Source organism: Apteryx rowi, unplaced genomic scaffold (assembly GCF_003343035.1).
Source record: "Apteryx rowi isolate R43461 unplaced genomic scaffold, aptRow1 scaffold_132, whole genome shotgun sequence".
Lineage (NCBI taxonomy): Eukaryota > Metazoa > Chordata > Aves > Apterygiformes > Apterygidae > Apteryx > Apteryx rowi.
Genome location: NW_020447553.1, coordinates 1,834,808 through 1,861,415, shown reverse-complemented (window position 1 = coordinate 1,861,415; position 26,608 = coordinate 1,834,808). Strand labels below are relative to the sequence as shown.

Sequence of the window (26,608 nt, the reverse complement as noted above, 5' to 3'; positions counted from 1 at the left end):
GGCTGCACGAAATACAGCAGTCGCACACACGCGGATCTAACGAGATTTGGTTTACGCCTCCGGCCTCAAGAAGGGTCTTTGGTCAACGGCAAAGCCAATTTGGGAGCAGGCTGCGGATGGCGGCGGCACGGCCTGAGGCTGGGGAGCGGCGGCAGCAGGGTGGCATTTGCCCCCCCCACCCGGCGCAAGAAAGCACGGGGAACGGCGGAAAGGGCCCCAAAAAGCGGAGGGGAGCAGGGCGACCCGCATCGGCCGGAGCCTGCTGCAGCCGGCGAGCGAGGGAAGCGCGGGAGCAGCCTGGCGGAGAAACGCGCGTCCAGTGGAGACACCTAGCGAAGGCCCCGCGCTGCCGCCGCCGCCGCCGCGGGAGCAACCGGGAGCCCGGGGAAGGGTTTGTGCCGCTCGCCGGGCGCGCTGGGAGCTCCGACGGCTTTTCGGTAGCCCCCTTGGGCAGCGGGGAGGTCGGCGCGGGGGGCTCCGAGGGCGCCCTGGGGGCGCGGTACGGGGCTCCCGGGGTATCTCCCGGGGGATCTCCCCCTCTCCGCCTGCCGCGGCAGCGCTGGGGGTGCTCTGCCCCCCCAGAAGCGACGAACCGAGACGCAGAGCCCGGGAGACGCTCCGCGCACGCTGCTTCCAGCCCTGCCAGCGTTTTAACTGGGGGGACGCCCCCAGCTGCACGGCTTTTCCCCGGCACGGGGAGGGAAGGGCGCAGCTGCGGGAAGGGCTGCAGCGGGGCTCGAAAACGAGAGCATCTCTACCTCCATCGCTCCATCCTCCATCCCTCCGTCCCACCGGGATGGCCCCGGGAACACCAGCCGGAGCGCATCCCGCGCCGCCTCCGCGCGCCGCCCGGCCGAGCTCCCGTCCCGCGGCTGCTCCAGCGCGCAGTCRCATCCCGCACCCAGCGGCGGAGGAAGAAGAGGGTCCAAGCCTAYGGAAACGCTCCCGGCCAGGAGGCATCGGAAGTCATGGCTGGCTGCGCCCGTGCCTGGGGCCGCGGGAGCCCTGCCGGCAGGAGCCTGGCACAGGCGGGAACGGGAGCCCAAAYGGCCAGCGAGGAAGGAAAAGCGCAGGGAGAAGAGGGCTGTTTGGCTGCATCGTTCTCGTTATTATTAACATTTCTTTTTGGCATGAACACCATCTGCTCACCTGAACTACGGACCGTCTTGTCTCTAGAAATCTTTTGGTATCTTCCCATCCAGACACACGCGCACACACACGCACACACACAAAAAAAAGGAAAAATAAAAAGAGGGAAGGGAGAGCTCGGACTGCGGTCGTCCCGACTGGCGGGAGCGGGGCCGGCCGGCGGGGGCCGAGCCGCGCGGGGCGCACGTATTGCTTTGGGAGCGACGGGGCGGCGCGGGCGGCCGCGGGCCCCTTTCGCCGGGCGGCATCGCTGTCACGCCGAGGCGGCGGCGCTCGGGGACCCGAGCGAGGACGGCTCACCGGACGCGCCCGCCGCGCTCGGCATTCGCCCTCTGAGAACTTTCCACGGCTTCGGAGATGGAGGAGGAAGAGGAGGAGGAGGAGGAACCGGGCGCGGGAGCCTTTCCCTGAATTCGAACCCGCGCCTTGGACCGGCGCGTCGCTCTCCGCTGCCCGGGCCCCACGCCACCTTCCCGGCGTTTCACAGTATGGGACGGGGCGGGAAAGACGTCGCCCTCTCCACTTCCGACAGCGAGAAGAAAGCCGGGCTCGCGGCCATGCCGCCCGGCGGTGGCGTTCGGCCATCACCGCCTCGGTGCCACCAGGCTCCCGGCAGGGACCGGAGCCGATGGCAAACACAGGTTGGCTCTTCTGGTCTCCAAGTGGTTCAGCGATGCGGCGGGGAGAGCCGGAGGCAACCTGCTTCCCGGCCACGGAACGAAGGACCACGGCGGCGCACGCCCGTCTTCCAGGCCGCGGCAGGGGTCTCGCCCCGGTTTCTGCTGTTTTTTCCCCCAAAGCTGCYGTCCAGCTGGTGGGAGGCAGCGCCTGGGAAGGGTTCAAGGTTCCTCCTAGTGCAAAACCCCCTTGGGAAGGGGACGCGCCGGGGGGGTCCTGCCATCGCCTTCCCTCCGAGGGGCGACGGCGGCCGGCAGAGGCGCGAGGCTCCGAGGCCGCCCAGGCTGCACGCGGCGTCGCTCAGCGGGTGTCCGGGGGAAATCCTGGAGCTGCATCTTCCCGAGCGGAGCAGAGCCCAGCCCGTGGCCCGTGGTCCCCACCACAATACTGCCAGGGGGGACGGGACGGAGGTGCCTTCCTTACGCGCCRGAGCCGAGGATGCCGGGAAGGAAGGAGGGACAACTTCGGACAGAAACGACCTACCATCCTCGTTCACCAGTTACTAACCAAGGGAGGGGAAGAAAAAGTTCAGCTCTTGGGCTTTTGTATCTCTGCGTGTCCCCTGTTGCAGGAATCTGTCAGTCACCGGGACGGGGACGTGGCACGGGGCAGTGGGAAGGAGGAGGGACGTGCCATCAGCAACAGGTTGCACCAAGGAAACCCTTTTGCTTTGTGGAAGTGCCTTTAAGAAAGAGGTTAACGCCGAAGGTCACCTTGAGGAGGTGGGAGCCGTTGCTTCGTCTCCAGCTGGGGAGGGTGGGAAGTGCTTGCCCCTCGGTGAGGAGGAAGGGGTCCTTAGGACAAGTCTTCCACCGGCAGCTCCTCCTCCAGGTCCCTGTCGTCGGGAATCGTCACATTCTGGTTGGTGGTGGCCATGAGAGAGACGGGCCTGCTGTCGTCTTCGGCCTCRGCTGGTTCTTCCTTCACGTGCACTGGATGGCTACCGGGAGAGAAGGGAGACGGGGTTTAAAGCCCAGGGAGATGCTCTGCTGAGGGACCGCACGGGGTGGCCTTCAGCCTTGGGGACCTGGTCCAGGTGGCCACAACCCCACAAACCTCTCCGCTGGGCACCTGGGTCCCAGTGACACCCCACCGCGGGGTGGCCTGAACCCCGCAGCCCCTGCACGGCCCCTCGCCTGGGGGACATGAGCCACCCAAGGCAACGCGCAGCTCCTGACGCGCAAGCTCTGCAGACACCCAAGGGCCCCCAGCCCTCAGCGCCACCGTCCTTTTGCTCCTCCGGCAGCCCAGTGACGCCCGCGGCAAGGTCGAACCGACTCCCTCGCGGCGGAGACGCCAGCGTCCCTCGTCCCCGGCCGTCTCCCGGCCCCGGCTCACCTGTACTGCTGCGGGGAAAGCCGCGGGCTGTTGCTGCCATTGCTGTTCACCTGCTCCACGGTGCTGCTCACGTCGTCGTGGCCCACGTGCAGCATGCCGCTGGCGGAGCTCGTGTTGATCATGGTGGGGCTGTTCAGCAGGGGGAAGTTGCTCTCCGCGAGGGCAGCCTGCAACGGAGACAGGTCACGGCTCGTGGGACACCCCCCTCCCCGGGCAGCAGCGGCCAGGAGAAAGCCAGAGCTGGAGACACGCGAGTGGGGACAGCCGGAGGGTGTCCGGAGCCGACTGGCACCGCAGAGGGTCCTTACCTGGTAACTGGCATTAAGTGCTCCGTAACCGAGTCCCGAAATCATGTTTTTGACTAAAGTCGGGCTCCTGCGAAAGAGAGAAAGCAGAAAGACGTGCACCTGGGCTGGCTGCGACCCGCCGAGGCTACGGAAGGGCGGCGTCGGCAGGGCCCCCTCCCCGTGGCACCCAGGTCCCGCGAGTAGGGAAGCAGGAGGAGACGGAGCCCGGGAACCAGCTGCCCAGGCGTGTCCCCACCTCGGGGTCTGCCCTGCCGCGGTGCACGAGAGGGGGGCAGAAGGCACACGAGGAGGAGAGGAGCATCGGGGAAGCGCTAAGGATGGGAGAGCACCAGGGAGGGGACTGCAGGTGCCAAAGGCATGGAAGAAGTGGGCTCGTGGTGGCCACACTCGGATCCAGGTGGGATCCCGGGAGCAGCCGGAGGGCCAGGCCGGCTGCACGGACGCGAACGCGGCTTTGCCCCAGCAGGAGAGGAGGACCTACCCGGTCATCTTTGGTGGCCTTCGCTTTTGGTACTCGTGCTCGTCGACGGTCCAGACGGCGCCCTTGACGTTCTCCACGCGCACGAAGCACTTGTGCAGGCTCAGGTTGTGGCGCACGGCGTTCTGCGGCAAGAGCGGGCGGCCAGCTGCAGCGGCGCGGCCCCGGCGCCCGGCCCCGCCATCCCCTGGCGCCCGGCAAGCAGCGGGGACGGGGACCGGTGGGGCGGCACTGCAGCCCTACGGGGCGCTCGCGGCCGGGATTTTGAGTTATCCCAGTGAATTGGCGGGACCCCGCTTGGGACCGTCCCTGGGGCGAGCTGCTGCGCGGGGAGATGCGGAGCGGCTCGGCACCGGCTTTCGGGACCGGGATGGAGAGCGGTGGCCGCTCACCCTCTTCCACCACCGTGGCCCACGGCGGGTCCCCAACGCCCAAGGCGCCTGCCGCAGCCGCGGGAGCAGGTTTGCACGGCCCCGCAAGACCCCCTGCCTCCGCCGCCAGCCCCCCGGGGCTGGGGACAAGCCCAGCCGCCGTCCCCCCTCCACGGCGGTGACCTGCAAAGCCGAGCACCCGCCGCCACCGCCTCGACCGGGCCTCGGGAGCAGCGGGAGACGGGGAGCGAGCGGGACAAGGCACGGTGGGAAGGACCCAGGAGCAGAGCCTGGCTCGCTCGTCCCTGCCGCGGCTCGCTCGGAGACGCTGGGCGAAGCCGGCTACTCTTTCTTCCCCTCTTTTTTCCTTCCCCCTCCCTTTTTGGTCCATTCCCTCCCTTTCTTCTTTACGTCGACCATCTTTACATTTCTAAATGTAAAATAAAGAGACACACACGTAGGCAGACAGCRCAGCCCCGAGAGATACCGGCTCCCTTTTCCCCTTCCAACTCCCTGCCATTTGCTACTGCCCCTATTTCATTACCAATTTTAATTTGCCTCTAATTAAATCCTGTGTATTTTTCCGACTCACTTGCTAATCCATGAGGGAGGCAGGAGGCTGGAGTGGAATCTCTCCGAGCTATAATTACAAAGGGCCTAATCACGCCGGGGCTCTGCCTTTGAATAAATTTCCTTGCATTAAGGTTCTCAGATTCTCTGCCTTGCAAATGAGAATGACCCCAATTTCAGGAAGTTGGCCTCGGAGGGTTTTTTTTTTTCAGTTTTTTTTTTTATTTCGAGTCCTGATTCGTGATGAGAGACTAATTCGTTACGCTAAAACATTAACAGCAATTTAAAAGGTCGAACGGGGGCTGTATAAACAAAGGAGCTGGCCAACACAACAAGGCGAAAGGAGACACAAGGACTGAACCCTCCCCGTGCTGGAAAGTGTCAGAGTTCCCGGAAACTCATCAAATTGGGCTGCCCCCCCTCCCTTTTTTTAATTTAGGGACAAAACCAAACAAAGCTCGGCTCTTTCCCCACTTCCCCATCCATCCTCCGGCACAGCCGTGCCCCCTGCGCCCACCGGGTCGTGCCGCGTGCCTGGCGCTGCAGGGAGAGTGCCGACACCGACCGCAGGGGAAACTTTGCAAAAGGCTCCCGTGACTTTCCCCTTCCTCGTGCAAAGAGGTTCAGGCAAAGTCGGGGCTGTTTAAACCGATTTTTAGCCGTGGTGCACGGGGAGCCAAGAATGCCAGCGGGTTGCGCAGGGAATGCACAGGCCAGGAGCCGACCTGGGCGATGCCCTCGGCGCACCGCCGGGTGCCCGGGGGTCCTCTCTGCTGCCCGTTTCTGCCTCCCCAAGCCTCCCACCGCTGCAAAGCATGCAAGGAAGGAGGGAAAGGCCTGGGCGCCGGGGCTTGTACTTGCACGGAGATGCACCGGCTGGACCAACGTCCCGAGGGGCTGCAAATCCAAAGGGGAACCTGGAAACTGGTTTGCCTTCACGTTGGTGACAACACCAAGGTACGAACCTGGGCATCCCGGCTCCTTGCCGGCAGGCACCTTGCCCCGAGCCCGTCTCTGCCTCTTCTCTCCCTCCTTCGATAAAGCACCAGCGAGCCCAAAACCTCCCCAGCCCTYGCTCTGCCCTTGCACCGCCACGCTGCAAACCCTCCGGTCCCGCCGGCTGCSCCAGCCCTGGGGGGCTGACGTCCAGCCCGGCCCGGGATCCTGCCGCTGCCCTTGAACTCCCGGCKAGCAAACACAGGACTTCTTTGCACCGCCGGGATCGATCTTGCCCCGCGCTGCCCTTCCTGCGCTTGCAGGGGGCTCCTCTTCCAAACGCCGCTCTCCGTAAAGGCGTCCCCCCCTCTGCAGCCACTGCTTCGGAGGCTGCGGCGGGTATTTGCAAAAGGCAAAAGCGGAGATGAAATAAAGCCGAACGCCACGCGCAGCCTGGCGTTTGGAAAAGTCATACAGAAGTGGGGACTGGGTGAAAAAAAATAAACCCAGAAGCGCTCCTCTCCCCGCGGCCCCTGCTCCAGCTGCGCCTGCCAGCGCCGGAGCTGAGCCCACCAGCAGCCTCGGGRTTATTTAAACCTCCCGAGCGTCCCAGCGCTGCAAAGCCCCCTCGGAGCTAAACGCAGGGGCGCGTGGGAGGCTTGATCCGATGCCCTGTGCTGTGGCGCCGGCCCCGAGAGCCCGCGCTCCTCCCGGGATGCGGAGGAGAGCCGCGGGGCGAGACGCCCCGGACCGGACCGGGGAGCCCTCCCGCTCACCTCCGGAGCGGCCTCCTGCCTCCTTTTGATGCGGCTTTTGTATTTCCACGGAGTATTTGTTTAGCGCCAGACGCGGCTGCTCTGTTTGCTTCTCATCTTTGCCTTTTCTAATGATGTTTGCTTTCTGCCCCCGGCCCCGCTGCCCCTGCCCGCCGTGCCGGGGATCACTGCGGCCCCCGGCCTCGCGCCGCAGGGCCGCTAAGGTACGAACGGGCAGAGAAACCAGAGCAGAAATACGTTATTTTCCCCTACATATCCCCCCCCAACCTTCTAAAAAAGCCTGGCCTTGAAAACAGAAAGTTGGAGGGGAATCACCGCCTCCCACTCTTTTTAACCTCCTCCCAACCCTTCTGAACAGGAAAAAACACAGAGCGGCACAAAGGGAGATGAAAGGGCCGGGGGAAGCCCCGCTCTGCCGCGTCAACCCTTCGCTTTGCAATCTCGGTGGTGCGGGATGTGGCTTAGCCACAAAGAAGGAAAAAAAAACCCAAACGCTTATTCCTTTCGGCTAATAAAAAGGAAGGAARAAAGGCATTTTTCAGCAGTCGTTACTTCATTCTGCAGATGGGGAAACTGAGGCACGGAGMGRGGACRGGGCTCCCCGTTCCCTCCCTGCTCTGAGAAAGCAGCCCGGGAGCCCCGGGACGGGCGGCATTCCCAGCTCGGCATGCCGCGCCGCCGGCTTGCAATACTGCCCGCGTGCCGTGAGGGGGACTCCAGACCGACGCAGGGCCGCGCCGAGGCCCCAAAACGGCCTGCGCCCGCCCGCCTGCTCCTCTGCCAGCGCGTGGGACGGCAGGGCAGATGCCCGGGATGGGCCGGGCCGGAGCGAGGGGCCTCGTGGCAGYGGGGACGCCGGGGCCCAGGGCGCTCGGGAGCCGAAACCCCCGCTACTCGCCCACACGTCGGAGAGTTTGCTGGAGAGAGCCAAACTCCTGCTCGGATCRGCTCCAGGCCTTAGGAGCAATGCTGGGCTCTGGAATAATCAATTCCTTCCTAACCCCTTCAAAACGCACCAGAGTCCCTCTTGCATCTTGTTTATTCTAGGTTGTTTTTTTTGCTCCTGAGTTTTAAACCTGCCGTTTCCCCTTTATCGCCTTGCTTCACGCTATCCTGAGCTGAAGGAAGTTGTGCCTTAGCAAACGCAGGCGGCAGGAAACAATAAATAAATCCTGCCTGGTCGGGGCAATAACTCCTCCTTTCACAACTATCCCTTTCATCTGAGAYGTGGCTTTTTTTCAGTTCTCTCAGATTTGGTAATTTCTAAATAAATGAGAACAGAAACATCTCCTGTGCATGTTGTCCCTAGAAAGCTGGACAACTCATGCACATCTGTCCAGAGCGGTTACAAACAGGTCCTTGGTGACAGAAATATTCCCAATATCCTGCACTAAGGCAGGAAGTGTTGAACAGTAGCTTTCACTCTCCATCACCCAGGCAGGTCTCTAAAGAACGGCAAAAAGGAGCTGGAAAGCCAAGAGGGGCCCCTTGACCTCCCCGGTCCCTCCGCGGTTCGAACACGTCCCCGTTGCTGGTGCCGACAAGGTGCAGGAAAAGCCAGAGCCGTGCTGCTCCGCAACGGCACCTTGCAGGGGGTCGCTGCGAGACTAAAGACCTTGYGCAGGGCAGACAGGAGGTGAAGGGGGAAATGAGGCTCTTTATGGATGGAAGATAAACCAAGGATACCCYGAGCTATCCTATACCCCTCATTCACCACCCTTCCCCTCTTCCTGGATGAGCATCCGCTGCCTAGYGCCAGCTACGGCTGCTCCCGAGACCCAGCCCCAGCGTTTTACAGCTTGGTGGAGGCATCTGCGATTTGCTGTGTGCAGTGACACCAGCCCCCAGGTTATCATTAACCTTATTTTCTGTTTCGAGTGTCTCACTTTTCCCTTTTACCCTTCTCCTGGAGCTGAGATGTGCAGGCTCTGCTCCAGCGCCAGCTCCTGACCGCAGAAAGGTGCCAGTTTCTACAGCGCAGACCTTTGCGGGCCGGGCTGTGTCCTACAGCACAGACCTTCCCAAGCGGCCCCGTGCGAGACCAAACCTCCCTGAAGTCCAGAGACACGCCTTGGGAGGAAAATGTTCGGATTTATCTGCAAAATCATCTCCTCTGCCCCCAGGAGCTCTGCTCAGACTCACGCGTTGGAGTGGGATGGGTCATGGCTGGGCGAGACATTTGGAGGAGGAAGCACGCTGGCACAGCGGTGGCCCAGAAACCCTGCCACCATCTCCGGGCCGGCAGCTCCCCGTCTTGGCGGCTCTGCTGAAGCAGAGCACAGTCGGGTGCCCGGATCCAGCCCACGTACAGGGCTGGAAAACCAAAGCCAGGTGGCACCAGCTGGAAGAATCAACCCCAGGAGATGGAAAGTCTCTTATGGGGAAGGTGAAACATCTGAACCAAGACTGTCCTTTAGCACAGAGTCACTCAGGAAAACGGAGCGTTTCCCATAACGGCCAGCCAAGGCAGAGAGCGGGCGCCGAGCCGGCTCCCCGGGCAGCACCCCCTCCCCGCCGCAGCCCCGAGCGGAGCGGGCTTTACCTTCCAGGTGGCTGTGTTCCTCCTGAAGTAGGCGAACATCCGCGTGAACCAGTTATAGATTTCATTCAACGTTAGCTGCCTGTCTGGGGTCTCAAGGATGGCCTGGGAAATCAGAACGGGGGAAAAAGAGGGGATTACTTGGAAAGCCCACGCCTGCCGTGCGACGCTGCAGAAGGTGCAGCAGTTCGGGTTCAGCTGGCACTGGGGCTCCCCAGGGCTGCTCTTGCCTCCTGCTATGCAGGCAGCGGGCTTTGCCCGAGGTGCCCCGCAGCAGGGCGAGGAATCGAACCCTGGAGCAAGGGGAGCAACTCACCTGCCGGATGAGCGAGGCGTACGTGAAGGGCGGCCGGACATCCGCGTTTTTGTAAAACTCGTGATTCTGTGCAAGTTCTGCAGGGGGGAAAAGAGGGGCAGGGGCGGGAGATGAAGGCAAGCGCTGCAGGACCTGGCGACGGGGGTGAAGGAGGACCAGGTGCTCACCTGAAGATATCGGGGTGCAGAACTTCTCCGAGTTTCTCCTGCGGATGGGCCCCACGTTGTGTAAAGTGGAAGAGCTGATGACGGAGGGGCCCTGCCGCAGGGGGGTGATGGGAGCGGTGGCGGAGGTGGGGGGATGAGGTAAGCCGTCTGGGAACGTATCGGAAGTGCTCTTGGAGAGGGTGGCACTGGAGACCAGGTTCAGCTGCACGGAGGAACGGAGAGCGGTTGGGAACCGGCACCGGGGCAGGTGCCAAAAGGGGAGCAGCGGAGGAGATGTGCAAGGGGAGGGAGGTGAACGCACATGAGCGCTTACAGGCTGGCTGAAAGGCTTCGGCTCCGAAGGTCTCATGTGAAGGTGGGCCATCATGGCTTGGAGACGCTCGCTCTCTTTTGCCAGCTGCGGAGGGAGGAAGCAGAGAGAGGCGGTTAGGTGCTGCCAGGAGGCACCTGCGGAGATGCCCCAAAGGATGCCCTGGGCACCAACCATCCGTCCATCCGTCTGTCCCTCCACCGGGACGTGCGACATCGCTTTAATTGCGTCCCCACCCTGCACGTTTATTCCCCCRAGTGCGGAGAAGGGTGAAATATTCCCTGTGGCACCAGGGGAGGTTTTGAGCTCGGCGCAGGCGATGGGAGCTGACACCGGCTCTCTTCACGTCACCTTCCCTTTCCRCCGCGGCCCCTCAAGCGCGGGCGCCTCCGCTTCCCGGCACGCCACCCGCTCCTCCGCCGCCAGCGGGGCGAGGAAGGGGTTAAAGGCAGGAGCCGGCGCGGAGTTTGCTGGAAGTTTTGCGCAGCTCCGATGCTTTCGCGCTGTCGCGGCGCTCATTAGAGCTGACAGGTCTCCCCTCGTGATGCAGACGCTCTCCACCGACACAGCGGGAGCTCCGCGCTGAAAACTTTATAATTGGTAGCTCTGGTGGCAGGTTCTCCTCTCCGCGCGCACGGCTTTCTGCTAGTCCTTCAGGGTTTTTTTTCCTTTCCCCTTCTCCTCCCTCCCTCTTTAAGCTCCAGTAATTGCTTTCAACCTTTCGCTTTAGCGAGCGCTCGGGAACGGGCTGCAATCACTCGGTTTGACTCAGGCGGCTTTGCAATCTCCCTCCGCTCCCGGTGCGGGCTGTGCACCCCCTCCGTTTTTATCCCTGGATATTTTAGCTCCCGCCRGTGGCTGCCAGCGCTATGGCGTATTATGGCCAGGCGCTGCCCGGAGCCCGGCTCGCCTGCGATGATCCCCGCCGCGGCGCGGGCTGGCGGGCACGGACCGCTTCTCGTGGCTGCCAGGAAAGGGCAGGCAGAGACGTCCAGGGTGGAAGCCCAAAATATCACTGGCCCCGCTGCTCAATTCACGCGCCCCCCACCTGCACCGCAGCTCTCCGGCACTGCCACGCGACTGGGGCTCCGCTGAGCACCCTCGGCTGGAGACCCCGGACAGGGCTCAGCGCTCACAGCCCCCCGCCCCGTCCCAYCGAGGGACCCTCTCCCTTGCGGTCCCCGCCGTCGCCCCCTCGGTCTCTGATGGCTTCCAAAGCTCAGGTGAAAACCTCCGTTTCCTCCCATTTTTTCCCCCCCCTCCCTTCTCTATTAACCAAATTATGCTAGGCGCTTTGGGGAGTCAGAGATGGTGAGAAAGGCGCTATTTAAAGAATGAGATTTCCAAAAATAGGAACCTAAAGTTAGACTCCAAAGACTGTACTTAGTCACCTAAATAAGTGGCCTGATTTCCAAAGAGCTGCCAGCCCGCGGCTCTCCGCCGCAGCCGGAGGAGGGTTTCGCGTTGGCGCTGGGGGCAGAAGGGCGCGCGTCCCGCAGCATGCTGTCACGCTCGGGCACGCGTACCCCATGCGGCACGACACACACATGGACTATGCGGGTTACCGGCCTGTGCCATCTCCTCTTTAGGGGCCCACAGGCAGCATTTGGGGTGCTCCAGGCAGGAGGAACAGCTTGACCCGTCCTCCAACCTGGCCGTAACTCTGCTGGGATGCTGGTATCGGAGGCAGAAGCACTTTGAGGGTCCTGCAGGTCTCTAAATCCTTGACCCCCGCAGGGTTGGCAGTGCCACCATTTGAGAAGGATGCTTATAACGAGCCCTTTCCACAACACGGGACCACCGTCCGTCCACCCGTCCGTCCTGCTAGTGCTCCCCGTCCTCGCGATCCCCCTCTTGCAGGGGGCAGCCAAGGCAAAGCCGACAGCACGCGGAGCGGGAAAGGATGCCGCTTTGCAACCCYACGTCCTTCGAGGCTCCGCTTGCACCTACCTGTATTTCCAGCTGCTGAACCACCTGCATCTGGACTCGACACTGGGCCGTGCTTCGGTCATCGAGCGCGTGCTCTGTGTTGAGGTGTCTGCGGAGGAGAAGGGCGGCTTTCTGGACGGGCCAGAAACGCAGCCCCAGCACCGGGGCCGCACCTGGCATCAGCCCCAACCGGCCGGCGCGGCAGCGGCGCCCGCAGCCGCCCTCCCGCTGCCCCGAGCGCTCCGACCCGGGGAAACTGAGGCACCACGACAGCCTCCGAGCAGGGCAAGGGGGCAGAGGCGGGAGCGGTGCCCGGGCCAGCCTGCTCCCTGGGTCCCTGCGTCCGAGGGCAAGCCGGGGCAGCGCTGGGGGATGCACGCGGCCGCTGCGGGGATGCGCCAGGATCCACAGCCAGCACGCGGCCTGCGGTTTTGGGGAGCAGCAGCTGGTTTGTTTAAATTCCCTGAGAAATCCGGCTTCCCAGACCAGGGAGCAGGACTGCCWGGACCAGAGGAGCAGGTTTCCGGGACAAAGGCAGCATTGTGGCGGTTTGCTTGCACCCTCCAAGGAAATCCCTGCAGGCAGAGGTGCTCCTCATCCTATTTCAGTGCCTTACAAACACGAGCACRTTAGGTCTCTGCCACCCTCCCTCCTTCTCCGGGAGGGAAAAGCTCCAGGCCAGAGCGGAGCAGACAGTGCCCAGAGATGTGGCTCGCACGGAGCCAGCAGCACCCCTCGGTGCGAGGCCCCGGCCCCCCGACCTGCCTCCCCCGTGCTCGACCGTCTCGCTGCCCCACAGAGCAGCAGAAGCAAACCGAACGGCCCCCTAACGCCGGCGGCCACGTCCCAACCATTTCCCAGCAAACTACGGCTCCTCTCTGCCTTGCTCAATCCGAGCACGAAGCCGGATGCAAAGCGCCGTCGGGCCAGCGGGTGCTGCCCTGGGCTGCGGCTTCTCCTGCCGGAGCCGGGGGGATGAAACGGCGGAGCCTGGCAAAGCAACGGGGCAGCACACGTCCCCGCCGGCACCCCGAGCCCCAGCGCGTTGYGCGAGCGTGCCCGGGGGAGTCACCGGCTCTGAACCACACGTGTACGTTGTTTGCGAGTTCTCAGCCTGGTGCCTGACGAAGCCCCGTTCCTTGAGGGCGAAGGCAATGCCTCTGCCCAGCAGGGAAACCCAGGACGACGGCGAGGTGGGAACAGCAGCTGTCTGGGTGTCTCTAGATGCTCTCAGCTCCCAAGCAGGACCAAGACCAAGATGTTTTTGCGGAGGCATCCCAGGAGAAGTCATCCAAAGAACATCTACCCTCGTTCTGGATGCGAAAGACACCGGGAGGCTCCCCAGCCAGCCTGTTTGTGAGAAACTTCCAGCCCCGACTTGCAAAAACAAGTTAGGTAACCGGCGCCGGCTGCCAAGCCTGCCTCTGCGCAAGCCGCCCCAGCGGCTCCATCACCAGGCTCCGCGGCGCTGCGGATGGACCGAGGTGTTTGCTCCTCACGCTCCGCCTGGCGGATCGAAGGCTCGGCCCTTCCTCCGAGGAAAAAAAAACTATCGAGAGACACGACGCCGCGCTGAAGTGGGAAAAGAGACGTCTCACATGGGCCCTCGCAGGCTTTTATAAACCAGCGCTCAAATGACTTCCTCCTCCTCCTCCTCCTCCTCCGAGGTTCTCCAAGCGGCTGCACCGTGCCGTGCAGCCCGCTCTGCATGGCTGGGGGCGGCTTGCTGCTGCTCCCCGGGATGCAAAGCGAGGTCCACGCCGCAGCGGGGCTAAGCGCTGCGGAGCTGGAAGTTTCTGACCGTCCCTCCCACCCCCAGACAGGCACACGCCTTCGCAGAGAGGGGGCAGAAATATTTCGCAAGYGCTTCCAGACGAGGGGGTTTTGGGAAAGTTTGTTTTTTGTCCTCCTCTGCTTGAAGCCCGGTGCCTGGAGCTGTGTGCCGGGGAAACGCCGGGCGAGTTTTAAGTGGGGGCCGAGGTCTGCACATGGGGTGCCGAGACCACTCCGCTGGCACCGCGACCCAGCTCCGGTTTCCAAATCTGGGTTTGCTCATCTGCCTGGTGCCATGTAAACATGCCCGGGGAGCYCGAGAGGAGATGCCTTATCTGAGTTCACCCAGTGAGTCAGAGGCAGAGAAAGGAGACGGCAGGAGCCTGACTCATTAGCGCGGTTGATAGCCACTAGGCAACGCTCCCCCGGCCTCGCAACCCTCCCTTCGGCACCTCCTCCTCCTCCTCCTCCCCAGCCAGCCCTGCTTCGGCAGCGCCAGCAACGCCTGGCTCTCCCGGCCCGGCTTCTCCCTTGGGATAAACCCGCTCCTACAGCCCGAGCCCATCCTGCATCCGCAGCTGCTGGCTCTGCCCTTCGCCGCTGGCGAGGATGAAGGCTGCTGAGGATGAAGGCTGCCGCCCGATTCGACGCAGACAGACCCAAGCGCGCGGCACCCRGCGCGTCTCAGCCCCCAGCAGCCGCTCGGAGCAGACACGCGGAGAGCAAGGCGGGGGGAAAACCGGGAAAGAAAAGAAAGCCCGTCAGTTCCTTCTGATGTCTTTGCTAAAAATCCCGGCTACAAAGAGATCTAATTGCAAATGAACTAATTAAGTAAACCTCTGACGAAGCGTGAAAACAATTTGTTTGACCCTGACGCTAGCGGAGGGCTCGCAGACAGCGGAGTTAATCAGTCAGCGCCAGAGCCCACGAGCGGTGTCAGCGGGCTGCCGCGCTGCCATCTGCCTCCTCCTCTCCCGCGCGCCGGCGCTCGCTTCCCTGCGCGCCCGCTGCTGCCTCCTCCGTGCTCGTCGCYCCGCTTTCCCGCGGGGCCGGCCGAGGTGGCCCCCGCTCAGCTCCGGGGTCCCCGCGGGCACTTACTTGACAAACTGCCCCAGGTCCTCGCAGAGGGTTTCGCAGCCGGGCCACTTGCACTCCCCRTGGCCGTAGAGGGGGTGCGAGCCGGGGTTGTCTTCGTGGGAAGAGCTGCAAAGCAGGGAAAAGGCCCGTCAGGGATGCGGCGAGCATCTCAGCGCACCCAGAGGTGCCGCGGGAGACCTTGCAACACGCTCCCGCGGGAAACCTTGCAGGGCCGGCGAACGCAGCCCCAGCTCCCTTCCCTCGACGGGAGCAGCAGAGCTGGGCTGAAACCCCTCCGGCCCCCAGCCCAGAGCCCTGCCGGCTGCACCCTGCTCCCACCCCACGAGCGCGGATCCAAGAGATGGACCTCTTTTTCCAGGGTGGGGGTGAAGCAAAAGGGCCAGGGCCCAAGGCGGCTCTACCTGTCCCTTCGCGGCGTGTGCATGGCGCTCTGTCCATTGGGCAGAGAGTGGTGGGAAATGGGAGGCGAGACCTTGGCGGCCGAAAACGAGGTAGAGTTGGAGGTGTTGGTGGTGAGGTCGAGGCCCTCTTGCTTGATGCTGTCTTCGACAGGCTGGGTGGCGGTGACCTCCTTCCAGAGCTGCTGGAGGTCCGAGGGGCACACGGCTGCGGCAAGGGAGGCAAAACGCCCCGCGGTGAGCAGAGCGCGCAGCCCCGGGCGGCCGGCACGGACCGCCGGACGCAGCCCGGCACCAGCCCCGCAGAGCCGAGCTCCCCGCCGGCGCTGGCCTCCCCCACCCCCAGGAGAGGAGACCTGTCCCCAACTTCCTTCCCGCCTGCGGGAACCGCATCCCCCGGGCACGGGAGCAGCAGGCGGCAGCGACGCGGGCCCTAAACTTTAGCTGTGCGCATTAAAAATGCAGCCACAGCCTGTTCCTAGGAGGAATTACCAGCCTTGCTATTTTGGGAGCCTCTCGCGGCAGCAGCGGCTGCTCCGGAGAGCGGCTGCAGCCGGCGAGCCCCTGCCGCGCCGGCGCCTTACCTTGCGGGAGGGTCTGCAGCGGGACRGTGCCCTGGCCCGGCTGGAGGCTCACCAGCCCTTGCCGCTGCAGGTTTAACAGGTGCTGCTGCTGGAGCTGCTGCATCTGCAGGAGCTGCTGCTGGAAGGCCAGCTGCTTATTCCCTAACGGCTGCTGGGAGACGGAAGGGAAAAAGCCGCGTTATTATTTGCGACATTGCAGCAGAAGCCGGGCAGGGAGGGCAGGGGCTGGGTGTCCGGCAGCAGCCGCACACCTCCGTCCCGGGGCCTGCTCAGCTCATGGCCGTACCAGGCAGAGGCTTTGATCTATCGGAAGAGGAGGGGAAGCGAGGGAGGAAAAGAAGAAAAAAAAAAAAAAAAAGGCAAAGAGAAGGAGCGAGCGGAGCCGGGTGCTTGCTCAGAGCACACAGAGCTCTAGCTCCATCTGCGAGGCTGCGATTCCCGCGAGCGGCAGCCACGGGCTCCTACGCGGGAGGCTCCGAGGCGCTCGCCGAGCATCCTGGAGCGCGGCACAGCGCCTGCCGCCGCGAATGGAGAGGGGGCTCCCGCGCCCTGCGGAGGTCTTGGCGCTGTCTGCATGCACGACAGCATCGCGCCAGCAGAGAAATGGTCCTTAATTGCCCAAAATAACTACCTCGAGCCCCTTCTGGGTGGGGAGGGCGGAAAACAAACCATCAGCAGCTATGGGCAGCTTCCACAGCCAGGCCCTGGCACTGTGGGGACGTCTCGTGGAATCGCATCCTGGAATGCGCCCGGCCTCCCCGCGGCCAAAGAATGGCCGCTGCCCTTGGATGGGGGGATCCTGCTGCCCCCCAGCGCCCGCGCCCCCGTTCGGCGTCAGCAGCCTCCGCGGCATCCCGGGCAGCGACTCCCGCCGGCTGCCTTTGCGTTTCCCCCCGATCGCTGCTCCACGCGAGCACCCCGGTCCCCCCGCGCGCTCGGCAGCGCCCACCCGCCCCGCAGCTCGCYGGGACTGGCATCGCCCCGCGAAAAAGCCGCGCGTGCCCGTGCCGGCTCCGGCGCCCGCAGCTGCTGCCCGGGCAGGATGCTCTGCCAGCCTTCCCCGGAGCCGGCTGCGCCGCGACCGGCATAACCGGCCCTAAACTTGTTAGGCAGGACCGATCTCTGGGGAGGCCCCGAGAAATCCATGAGAATTAACTGAAGGGGAGAGAATTCAATTAGGGATGGGGAAAGGCAGCTGCTAATCGGAGCCGGGCCACGAGAGGGGAGCTGCCCCGGGCCTGGCCGCTCTCATTAGCGGGGCAGCCGTCTCCGTAACCCCTCGAACCCCCCGGTTCGCTCAGACGCGGTTTGCAGGGCGCGAGGAGCCGGGCAGGCAGGAGGAGGGAGGGTCCCGCCGCACCCAAATCTCTYTTGGCGATAGGCGCTTTGCAGTCCCATTGCTTGGCCCCAGGAAAAGTATTTTCAAAGTTTGCATTCTGAACTCGAGTGCAAAAGCTCTGCAGAGGGGAATGTCCTTTTTTCTCCCGGTTTGGTCGGAGCATCGTGGGGATTCGGGCCCTGAGCTGCCAGCCTGGTGCACAGGGGCCGCGGGGTCCCAGTGCGCTGCCCTGCTCCCACCCAGYGTATCCAGGCCTGGCTCTGACTCTGCTCCACAAGGAACGCAAGACTCTCCTTGATAAACCCAGCTGATTTGGGGATTTGCACACGGCCTTGCAACCCAAAGCAGCGGGACCCAGCGCTCAGCGAGCACACGGTCACCCGGGGACAGGGGGTGTCTTCCCRTGGATGCCGCCGATGCTCCCGCGCTCTCCCTCCTCCCTCAGCCCTGGCTCTGTGAATTAGAGGGCAAGAACAGAGGCTCCAGGCGCTACCCTGCAAAATCGCTGGGCTCCGCAACGTAAGGCACGATTTTAGGTCTYGCTAGGGCACAGAGAGTGTTTAAATCTGGTTTCTCAGCCTCAGAGGGATGCGCTGACTGCTGCCCACCTCGGCCRCTGCAGAGTTGCCCCCGAGAGCCGCCTCCAGGGCCGGATCCTGCCCGCCTTCCCCCAAGCCTTGCACCTCGGATGCTCCAAGATAAAGGCTCGAAGCAAAGCTATTCCTGTCTGGAGAGGAAGCAAGCCTTGCACTCCTCCTCGYTCTCCGGCCACGAGACGCACCAGGAGGGTGTCTGCGCGCGGGACCAGAGGAGACCTGGCCTCTGCGGGAGCACGCAGGGAGAAGGCGCAGCCCCAGGGCCGAAACGCAGGCAGCGGCGTCCCCGGCACGGCTTGGGCTGGAAACCGGAGCCGGGACTGGCRTTTCCTCCCCTCGCCGGACTCTGCGCTGCTTTCCCTGGGCTCCTGCCAGCCAAACGCTGCCGCGCTCCCAGGTGGCACGGCAGGAGGGAATGGGGAGCGTGTTAAGCCGTTAGGATGGTGGTGGCACCGCGGTCTGYGGTTCAGCCGAGCCCGGCTGCGGTCCTCCCACTGCACCCCGCTCCTCCTTCCCGGCATCTCCAGGAGGGAGCTTCCCCGCTTCCCGYGGGCTCCCCCGTGGCTCCCCCGCCCGGGTTTCTCCGGACACCTTGGCRCTCCGAGGTCGCGGTGCAGCGCGCGGGCAGAAGCAATGAAGTATGAAGCTTATCTGCGCGCAGATAAAAATCTTAAAACACAAAGAAAGTAATTACCGATCCTCTCCCTGCCAGTCACCGGCACCCACCGGGCCGTGCCGGCTCCCCGTGCAGAGGGGCCGGATCCCGGATTCGGTCCCCGCGTCCCCCCCACGCTCCCCCTCTGATCCCGACCCCCTTCCCCGGCAAAGGGGGGGGGGGGGTCGGTCCCTTAACGCGTTCCGCCTGCGCTCTGTTTACATTAGCCGCAGATGACTGGGTGCAGCTACCGGGGTAAGAGGCGCCGTCACTTTGATTTATGAGCACATCAAGAGGAGTTTCGGCGTGACACTCCGGACTGACAGGAGCAGTTCATTAAGCTGACGCCGAGGTTGCTCGCCAGGCAGGGCCCCGCGCGCTGCCCCCCTCCCCGGCCCCGCACGCGGGGGCCACTGCCGCCGAGGGAAGGAGGGAAGGAGGGAGGGAGGGAGCGCGGGAGCGGGAAAGGCCCCGGCAGCTCCTTGCAAGCACAAAGGGAGCCCGCGCGTCCCCCCCCCCCCCCCCCCCCGCGCTGTCCTTACGGAGCGCGAGCAGCCGGGAGGGAATCACGGCCGCCGCACCGTTGCCACGAGGGCGCGGGACGGGCTGCAGCCGCCCGGGAGATCCCACCAGCAACCAAGTTTCGCGCTCCGCCGGCACGCAGGACTCGGCCGGCCCTCGCTTTGCCGGGGTTTCACCCTTGCAAGATAAAGTGAAACCTCTGGGAAGGGCTGGAAGGTGCAGCACCGCTGCGCGGGGGCAGCCGGGCGCGAGGGTCGCCCCCCGGCCGGGCCCAGAGCTGCGGCTCCCGCCGCCCCCCCTCCGGGTCTGCAGCTCCTYGCCGGCATGCCTACGAAGCCCATCCCTGCATCCTCTTGGACAGGACGCGCTCCGGCATGGCCTTCCGACACCTTTCCGTCCTCCTCTCTCCCACTTTTCCTGCTCTTCCCCTCCAGGGGGTCTCCAGCGGCGCGGCGTTCCCGCCGCTGCTCCCAGGGAGCAGGTCTGAGCGGCGCCCGCTGAGCGCTGCTCCCCGCTCAGCAGTGGCAATTCCCACCTGCTGATCCCCCTTGGCGCCCGCTCCCACCCGCTCCGACGCGACTCCTCGAAATCAGCAGCGGGAGGAGAGGAACGTGCTGCGCTCCCTTTACCAACGGCGCTGCGGCCCGTAACCAAATACCGCCGCGGATTTCCGCAAAGGAGCCGACGCCGGCCGGGAACGGCTCCGCAGCGGCATCCGAGACGCCCCAGCTATTCCCGGCTCCGCTGGGGGAAACGACGATATCGCCGGTTCCGGCAGGCACGTACCGCTGGCCAGCGGAGGCTGTATTAATAGCAGCTGCCGCTATTTCCTGGGGGAAAGCCGATCCCGCTTCGCAGGGCCGGCCGGAGCAGGTGGACGCAGCCTGCGCCGGCCCTGACGCTCTGACGGGGCTCCCACGGTTCGCTCCCGTTTGCCCCCGGGAGATCCGGAGCCGCGCGGAGATGCCGGTGCTGCCCCTCGCACAGTTTCCCACGGGGGAAATGCCGTGAGAGCTGCTCTCCGGGAAGCCCCGCGCTGGCAAGCGCAAACCCTCCCGTGCAAAGCCCCGCGAGCGAGCGGGTTTCCGGGCCGGGCTGCAGCGACGCCGGAGCCGGACACGCACCCACGTACCGACACCGCTCGCCGATCTCCCTTCCTCCCCCAACAAGCGGCTACGGCCTCCTTCGGGGATCAATTTCTTGTTTCCTCTGTAGCATTTCATTAAAAGTTAATATGCAYTTTTTAAACCGGGAGCGCGCTAAGGAAGCCCTTTGTTAGGGCTTAATTATATCAGAGTTAGTGGCTGCAATATAACATATCCGCAGCCAAGAGGGAAGTCCTTGAGGAAGCTCAGATTTATGCCTCCCCAGCTCCTCGAGCGCACGCAGCCACTCCAGCTCCTGGAGATGGCTCCGATAAAGCCTGACCCCGCGCGCTCCGGGTAAACACAGCGACATCCCGCAATGAAAGCCCGGGTCAAAGTCTATTGAAGGCTCGAGTGGGCGCCGGCTCCGACCCCGGGACGCTGGAGCCTCCCTATTCAGGGAGCGCGCCGCGGGCACAGGGGCTGCGGCCCCGAGCTAAGCACGTGCTCCAACGCTTTCTTCCTCAAAACAAACGCGAATTGCTAAGTGCAGCGAAACTACGGGACAAGCCCAAAGCAGGGAGCCGTTCGGAGGGGCGTTTCAGGAAACACGATTGCAACRAAAAGCCCCCGGCGCTCCCCTTTGKCAGGGATGGGTACTAATATATATAAGATAAAAAAAAGGGAGCGAAGGGTGATGCCCGACTGCTGCCCCTTTCCCTGCTGCGAGGCAGGGCTGACCCAGAGCCCCGCGTGCGCAGCGGCCAAGACTGGGCCACGGGGAAGAGTTTTCCAGGATGGACACAACACCTAGGAGTCTGTTAATACGAGAAGCGACAATAAAATCTGTTGTGTAAATGCAGTTATATGAGATTGATGTAATTGTACCAGCATAAATGCTTCTACACTCACGTAATTACCTCCCCAGCAAAGGGTCTGYCCCGGCAAAACACCGCCAACCCAACCGCGGTGGGCCGACACCAGCCCCCGTCCGAGCCTCTCCCTCCGGAAAAGCCTTTTGCTGGAACCTGCACGATTCCGCACAGCACTTTGGTTTTGCTAGAACTGCTTTTCCCGGCGCAAAAAGCSCCGTTTGGGGTTTTTACCCGAGCAGCCCTGCTCCCGGGCTCGTGCTTGCTGGGGCACCGCCGTGCTAGTTGGATCGGGATGGCCGTGCCCAGCGCGAGCATGCTTGGAGCCCGCTTCCCAGAGCGGGGCAGCGCCAGGGCACCGGGAAGGGWCGAGCCGGCCCCCGTCTCTGCCCCGTCGCATGCCAGGCGGACGTGGGAATCCCCCTCCCCGCCCCAAAGGGCCTTTCCTTAAGGACGGCAAGGGTAAAGGGGTTTTTCCATCGTCCTGAAGACGTTGCTGGCTCCCAGCCCGCTGCCGGGGCGCTGGGACTCACGCACGCACGCCCCGTTTCGCCCCGGTGCCCCCTCCGCCGCGCGCCAGACGCGCCGGCAGCCGCAGGCTGGGCCCCCCACCCGGCGGGATGAGCTCACCTCTTTGGGTTGCTGCTTTCCGGCTTGCTGCTGCGTCAATAGCTGCAGGTGAAGCTGCTCCTGTTGCTTCTTGTAATATTCCTGCAGCTGGGAGGGAGAGAGCGGGCCAGGTTAGCAGCAGGAACATCCGGCTCGGGTCTCGCTGCCCAGCGCCGGCTTTGCCGCGAGCCTCGTGCTCGGAGTTACGCCAGCTCCGGCAGCCCCAGCATCCTGGGAGACACTTGGCTTCGAGCGGAGAGRAAAAGCATCTCCCTGAAGCCTTTACGGTTGCAGAGTAAAACTTGGGAGTGTGCTCCTAGAGGCGCCTCCGGGTGCTGGATCCCCACGGGAAATAAGACAAGGAATCCCAGAACGAAACAGCCCTGAACCCGCTGCTCGTTTTGAACGATTACCGGTTCCCCGGAGCTCRGGTTAGCGGCCAGTTGCAGGGCCGGGGAGCCCCCCCCTCACCCAGCCCCCCAGCTCGTTAATTAACGTTCTGTTGGATGAGGTGGGAAACGCAACACCAGGAAGCGGCAACTCCCCGGAGGTCGAGGTGGGAGTCCCGGCCCGTAACRCCGCGTTTCGGCGGCGAAGCGGCCCCTTCCCAGGCGAGCAGGGCGGGATCCCCCCGGAGAGGCTCCTGACGAGCTGCGGAAAGGTGCCGGGAACGGGCTCGGCCTCCCGCTGCTGGCGCCGCGGCCCACGCCGCTCCGAGGAAATCTGGGCACGGGGGCGATGGCGGGGGGATGCGGACCTGGCTCCCGCTTCGCGGGAAAGCGCGGGCAACCCGCTCCCCCGCGGCACCCCGCTTCCTTTGCCAGCAAAACGGACGGTAACGGGACCGGCCCTGCGGGCAGCTCGACTCCGAGCGGCTCCGAGATCCCCCAAAGACGGTCCCGGGCCGCCGGAGGTAGCGCCGGGACCTGCCGGGGTGACGCCAGCTCTCGCCCCGGCCCCGGCCGCTAAGTAAACTGTTAGTGATGGATGTGCTGCGCGCGGGAGGGGGCTGGAGGCGCGGGGAGGTCAGCGAGACCCCGCGGCCTCCCTCCCTCCCTCCCTCCCTCCCCGCGGCGCAGGGGAGACGCCGGCTCCTCCGGAATGCCCCTTTGGATGCCGGGAAGCCTTTATCAGCTCGGGGCTGACAGCGCTGACAGCAGCAACTTTGCTTTTTCTGCCGGCGGACAGGTTTGGAAAGCCTCGGTGTTTACCCGAAAGCCAATCAAAGCCGGGTCCCTGCAACTTGGTGGAGCGCGGCCGCGGGAACATTGGGTCAGGGGTGAGAGGTGTGATGTTTGGTTTTCTTCTGGTGGAGAATGCGAGCTATTCCGGCCTGGGTTGTTTAATTTGCAGTCAAACGTGTTTCTTTATCCGGCTCCAAAGAGGCTCGGAGAAGGACCCACCCAGGGTAGTGTTTACCCTTTGTTCTTTCCCTGGGGCCAACCTTGACTCCTTATCGGCRTGTTTGGAGTAAACAGGTACTGGAGGCAGGAGGAAGGGTGGGGAGGATGCTTGTGGGATTTCTCCTTCCCTCGCTCCCGCCAGCGGGAGGTGTTTACCTAAGCAGGCCTGTTTTGTTTCGGAGTTTAGGGTTTGTTTTTTTCCCTCTCCTCCCTTCTTCCTCCCTCCCCGCTCCTTTTCCTCCTGACAGAGCCTTCTGGAAAGCGGAGCCGAGCCGAGCCGTGAGAAACGAACCCCGGCGCCCAAGCCGGGATCCGCACCCAGGCACCTGCCCCAAAAGCCAGGCGGGGTCGGACGCCCCCGGCTCCCGGCTCTCCCTGCTAAAAGCACCAGCCCCAAACCAGCCCTCGTGCCGGAGCTTGCTCCGCTCTGAGACCTCGACCCAGCGCAGCAGAGCGGGCTCTGCCGGCACCGGTAGCACGTGCAATGCTTTGCATCCCGCAGCGCTGGACACGCTGGGAATCCCCGATCCCCGAGGAAAWACGGGAGGAAAAGGCCCAGCCTGCCCCAGACAAACCGCACGTCTCACAGCACCGGTGAGAAACGGCTTGGCCGGATGCGGCCGGCGCGCGGAGGCCCCCGGGGGACGCGGCGGCTTTACCTGTTGCAGCATTATGGCCTGCTGCTGCTGCAGGAGGGCCTGGAGCTGGGGCGGAGAGAGGATCTGCTGCATTTGCTGCGGCGTGATCATCTGCGGGGACATCATGGCCACGGACACGGGGACCTGCGGAGAGGAGAGGAGCAGCACGTCACGCGGGCGCCGCGGGTTACGGTCCCAAACCCGCCACGCGCCCACCGGCCCGGGGCCCCAGAAGAGATGGGAGCACGGCCAAGGAAAAGGGGAAAGGTGGTYGGTCTTTCCACCCGGAGACATCCCTCCACCGCCCTGCAAGTGGACCATGACCAGGGATGCAATGGGATGACGGAGGAAGGCTCGGCGCCGAGGGATTGTAGCGCCTGCCGAAATGCCACGGGTGGCAGGACAGATACCGATCACCCAAATGCGTTGAGAAGTGGAGCACGGAGGAAGAGGTTTCCGGGTTTTCCATAGACACACCGAAGCTCTACCTCCAGCTGACACCAGCCACGCGTGTAATGACCACGCCAAGGGCAGGGAGGGCGAGGAAAACCTGCCAACCCCCGACTCGGGTCATCGGGGAGCGGGGGAACATGTCGGGTGACGGGTCCCAGGCCGGCTCTGCTCAGCAAGGCTTCCAAGGCTCCCCGGCCCCTTCCCGGATGCTCCCTTTCCCTCGGAAAGCAGGGACCACTCTCGCGACCATCAGAGCAACAACGTGATCGACTTAACATYGTCCAGCCGAGCCCGAATAAGAGCCTGGGTACCAGACCCCTTCCAACCCCAGGATGCCCAAGTGATGCCCAAAGTCTCCAACTCGGACCTGCCGACCTCGCCGGCTGCTGCCGCCCCAAGGGCCCCCCAAGAGGCCAAGGGAGAGGGGAGAGGATCCCCGCGCAGTCGCTCCGGTGCCTCGCGGGCGCCCGAGCACGCTGCAGCGCGCTGACCTTCAAGGGCGATTGCAAAGGCTTATCTGTTTACTCAGGCGTCTTGCTCGAGGGAGGTGTTGCAAGCGGGCCGAGTTTCGCTCGTCGCCGGCGATCCCCCCCAGCTGCCGCCTTGCCAGAGTTATTTATTAATTGCGGCGCGCTCACACCCAAGGCTGGCTCTGGGGCGCCTTTAGCTCAAACAGGTTTGGCAGCGGCGGGGGAACCGGGCCCACGAGGACGCTGCCGTTTGCGAGGCAGGCTGCCACGGGGCTGCCTTCCCTGCCGGCACGAAGCACCGTCAGCACCGYGGCTCGGGAAAGGGCTTTGCCGAGTGCTACCACGATGCAAGAGCGAATCAACGCTTGACTCCCCCCGGCCAGGAGCTGCAAAGCCTTCCAACTCCTCCGGCTCCTGCAAACGCGCAGAGGGGGCACGAGCCCCGAAAGCCGCGCCACGGCAAAATCACCGCGTTGCAAAGAGCCCGGCCCCGCRGCGAGCGAGGCCGAGCGGCCCCGGYGCTTGCCCCAGCCCCACGGCGCCCCGGCGGAGGAGCTGCTCTTCCCGCGCTCCCGCTCTTTGCAGGCGGAGGGTCCCCCGGTCGGGTGCCGGCTCCCGCTGCAGCCAGCTGTGCCGGGCACGCGGGCAACATCTGGGAAGGCTCACAAGGGCGCGAACCCGCGCGGCGGCACCGCACACGGGGTCCGCGCCCGCGCGCCAGGAGCTAAGCATCCCACTAATTTCCCTTTGCCGATTCATCAGCCGGCAACGTGCGGGGAATGAGAGCCCCTAATTAATTGCTCATCTGCATCCCCCAGCCCGGCCGCCTCCCCGCCCCCACGCGCGGCCGCTCGTACGCGTTCGCTGGCATTTTCAAATCGGAGGCACTCTAATTACCGGAGAGTTATAACACCTTCCATTTCTCGCCCAGCGGACTGACACCCTGTCAAGAGCAAAGAGAATTGCCAGAGGTTTTGACAACACTAATTGCCCCTATAATCTAAAAACACAAAGGAGAGGCGATTAGTCGAGAGGGCCCCAGCTCTCGATCCGACACGAGGTTTTCACAATGTTACAAGAAAACAAAAGCGACGCTTTTTAGAGTTTGATGGCTGCTAACAAAAGCAGAATTATATTTTCATACAACCTTTGTCTGCCTTAAATGGCTTTCTCCCGCGCGCGCACTAAGATGCCGAGCTGACACGGGGAAATGGTGGCGGCTCCTCGAGGAGCGGCGGAGGTGCCGGTGCCACGAACCTGCACCTTATCCCGCTCGCCCGGGTCCGAGCRCCGGTGCCAAGCGCCAGCCAGGCTGCACCATTTCTGCCGCCCCGGCCGGCTCGTCCAAACCCAGCTCGCTCGGCACGAGCAGGGCGGCACAGCACGGCCCTTTCCCAGCCCGGGCTCCRGTTACGAGCCCAGCTGCCTCCGTCGAGCCACGGCAGCCACAACAGCTGCTCTCCCTGCAAAAAGGGATATCCGCGGAAACAACCCGGCCGGGAGCCCCTCGGAGGCACCTGGTGGCAGCCGGTCCGCTGAAGAGGAGAGGGAGCGAAGCGGTGCTCGGGGCCTTTGCACGAGCTGCCCAGACGTGCTCACTGCACCCCCGGCTGCAGCGTGCACCGAGCTGTCGGGTCTGCAAAACAGCCGGAGACTTCTCTTGGATGCAGGAGCGGCCGTAGCTTTGTACGGCACCCAGCACTGAACCCAAAAAGCAATAAAAAAAGCCCTGTCCCAATGCACGAGGGGCCCTGCGGAGACCTCGGGGGCTTGCACAGCTCGCGCCGCACCACGCCGGCCGGCCAGGACACCCCCAGCTCCGCCGCTTCCACGAGGGCTGGGATTTTTTTTAATGTTTTTTTCCYCCTCGCTCTGCAAATTCACTCTCCGGCATCCTCCTTGGCCACGACTAAGGTCTGTCGCCGGCGGCCGGGACCGCGGGCTGCTTCTCTCCAAGAACRGCCCGCGCCGTGTGTCATGAGCTGGCATCTGCCAGATAGCGAGTTAAAGCCGGGCTTGACTCACGCCTTGGCCTCCTGCCACTCCGCAAAACTGCTTACTAACAGCTTTGGCTGTCGAACAAAAAGCCTTGACGCTGTATCTCCGATTTGCGAACCGAATCTCGAGGGGGTGATTTTCCAGGCTGTCTTGGTTGTAATCCCTCCGTGCCAGAGAAAGGAGCCGTTGGGGAGGGGGCGGATAAGCAGGCAGTGGGTGGAAAACAAGCCGGGTATTAAAGAGGAAACTC

At 63.9% G+C, this 26,608-nt stretch overlaps 1 protein-coding gene across 4 annotated transcripts in view; it reads right to left on the bottom strand.

Moving 5' to 3' along the window:
- Window positions 1-2,622: 2,622 nt before the first annotated feature.
- FOXP4 (forkhead box P4) overlaps window positions 2,623-26,608 on the bottom strand; it is a 40,691-nt gene continuing 16,705 nt past the window's right edge. The window contains exons 3-16 of one of the 4 annotated variants that reach the window (XM_026056676.1): window positions 23,459-23,581; window positions 21,418-21,504; window positions 15,719-15,866; window positions 15,138-15,342; window positions 14,737-14,841; window positions 11,887-11,974; window positions 9,940-10,023; window positions 9,627-9,828; window positions 9,460-9,536; window positions 9,147-9,248; window positions 3,955-4,076; window positions 3,474-3,540; window positions 3,166-3,332; window positions 2,623-2,767 (exon numbers count right to left, since the gene is read on the bottom strand). In XM_026056676.1, the coding sequence (XP_025912461.1) occupies window positions 2,623-2,767; window positions 3,166-3,332; window positions 3,474-3,540; window positions 3,955-4,076; window positions 9,147-9,248; window positions 9,460-9,536; window positions 9,627-9,828; window positions 9,940-10,023; window positions 11,887-11,974; window positions 14,737-14,841; window positions 15,138-15,342; window positions 15,719-15,866; window positions 21,418-21,504; window positions 23,459-23,581 (1,722 nt within the window). Of the gene's footprint in view, window positions 2,768-3,165; window positions 3,333-3,473; window positions 3,541-3,954; window positions 4,077-9,146; window positions 9,249-9,459; window positions 9,537-9,626; window positions 9,829-9,927; window positions 10,024-11,886; window positions 11,975-14,736; window positions 14,842-15,137; window positions 15,343-15,718; window positions 15,870-21,417; window positions 21,505-23,458; window positions 23,582-26,608 lie in introns of all 4 variants that reach the window. The other 3 variants (XM_026056677.1, XM_026056679.1, XM_026056678.1) reach the window with 3 other exon arrangements.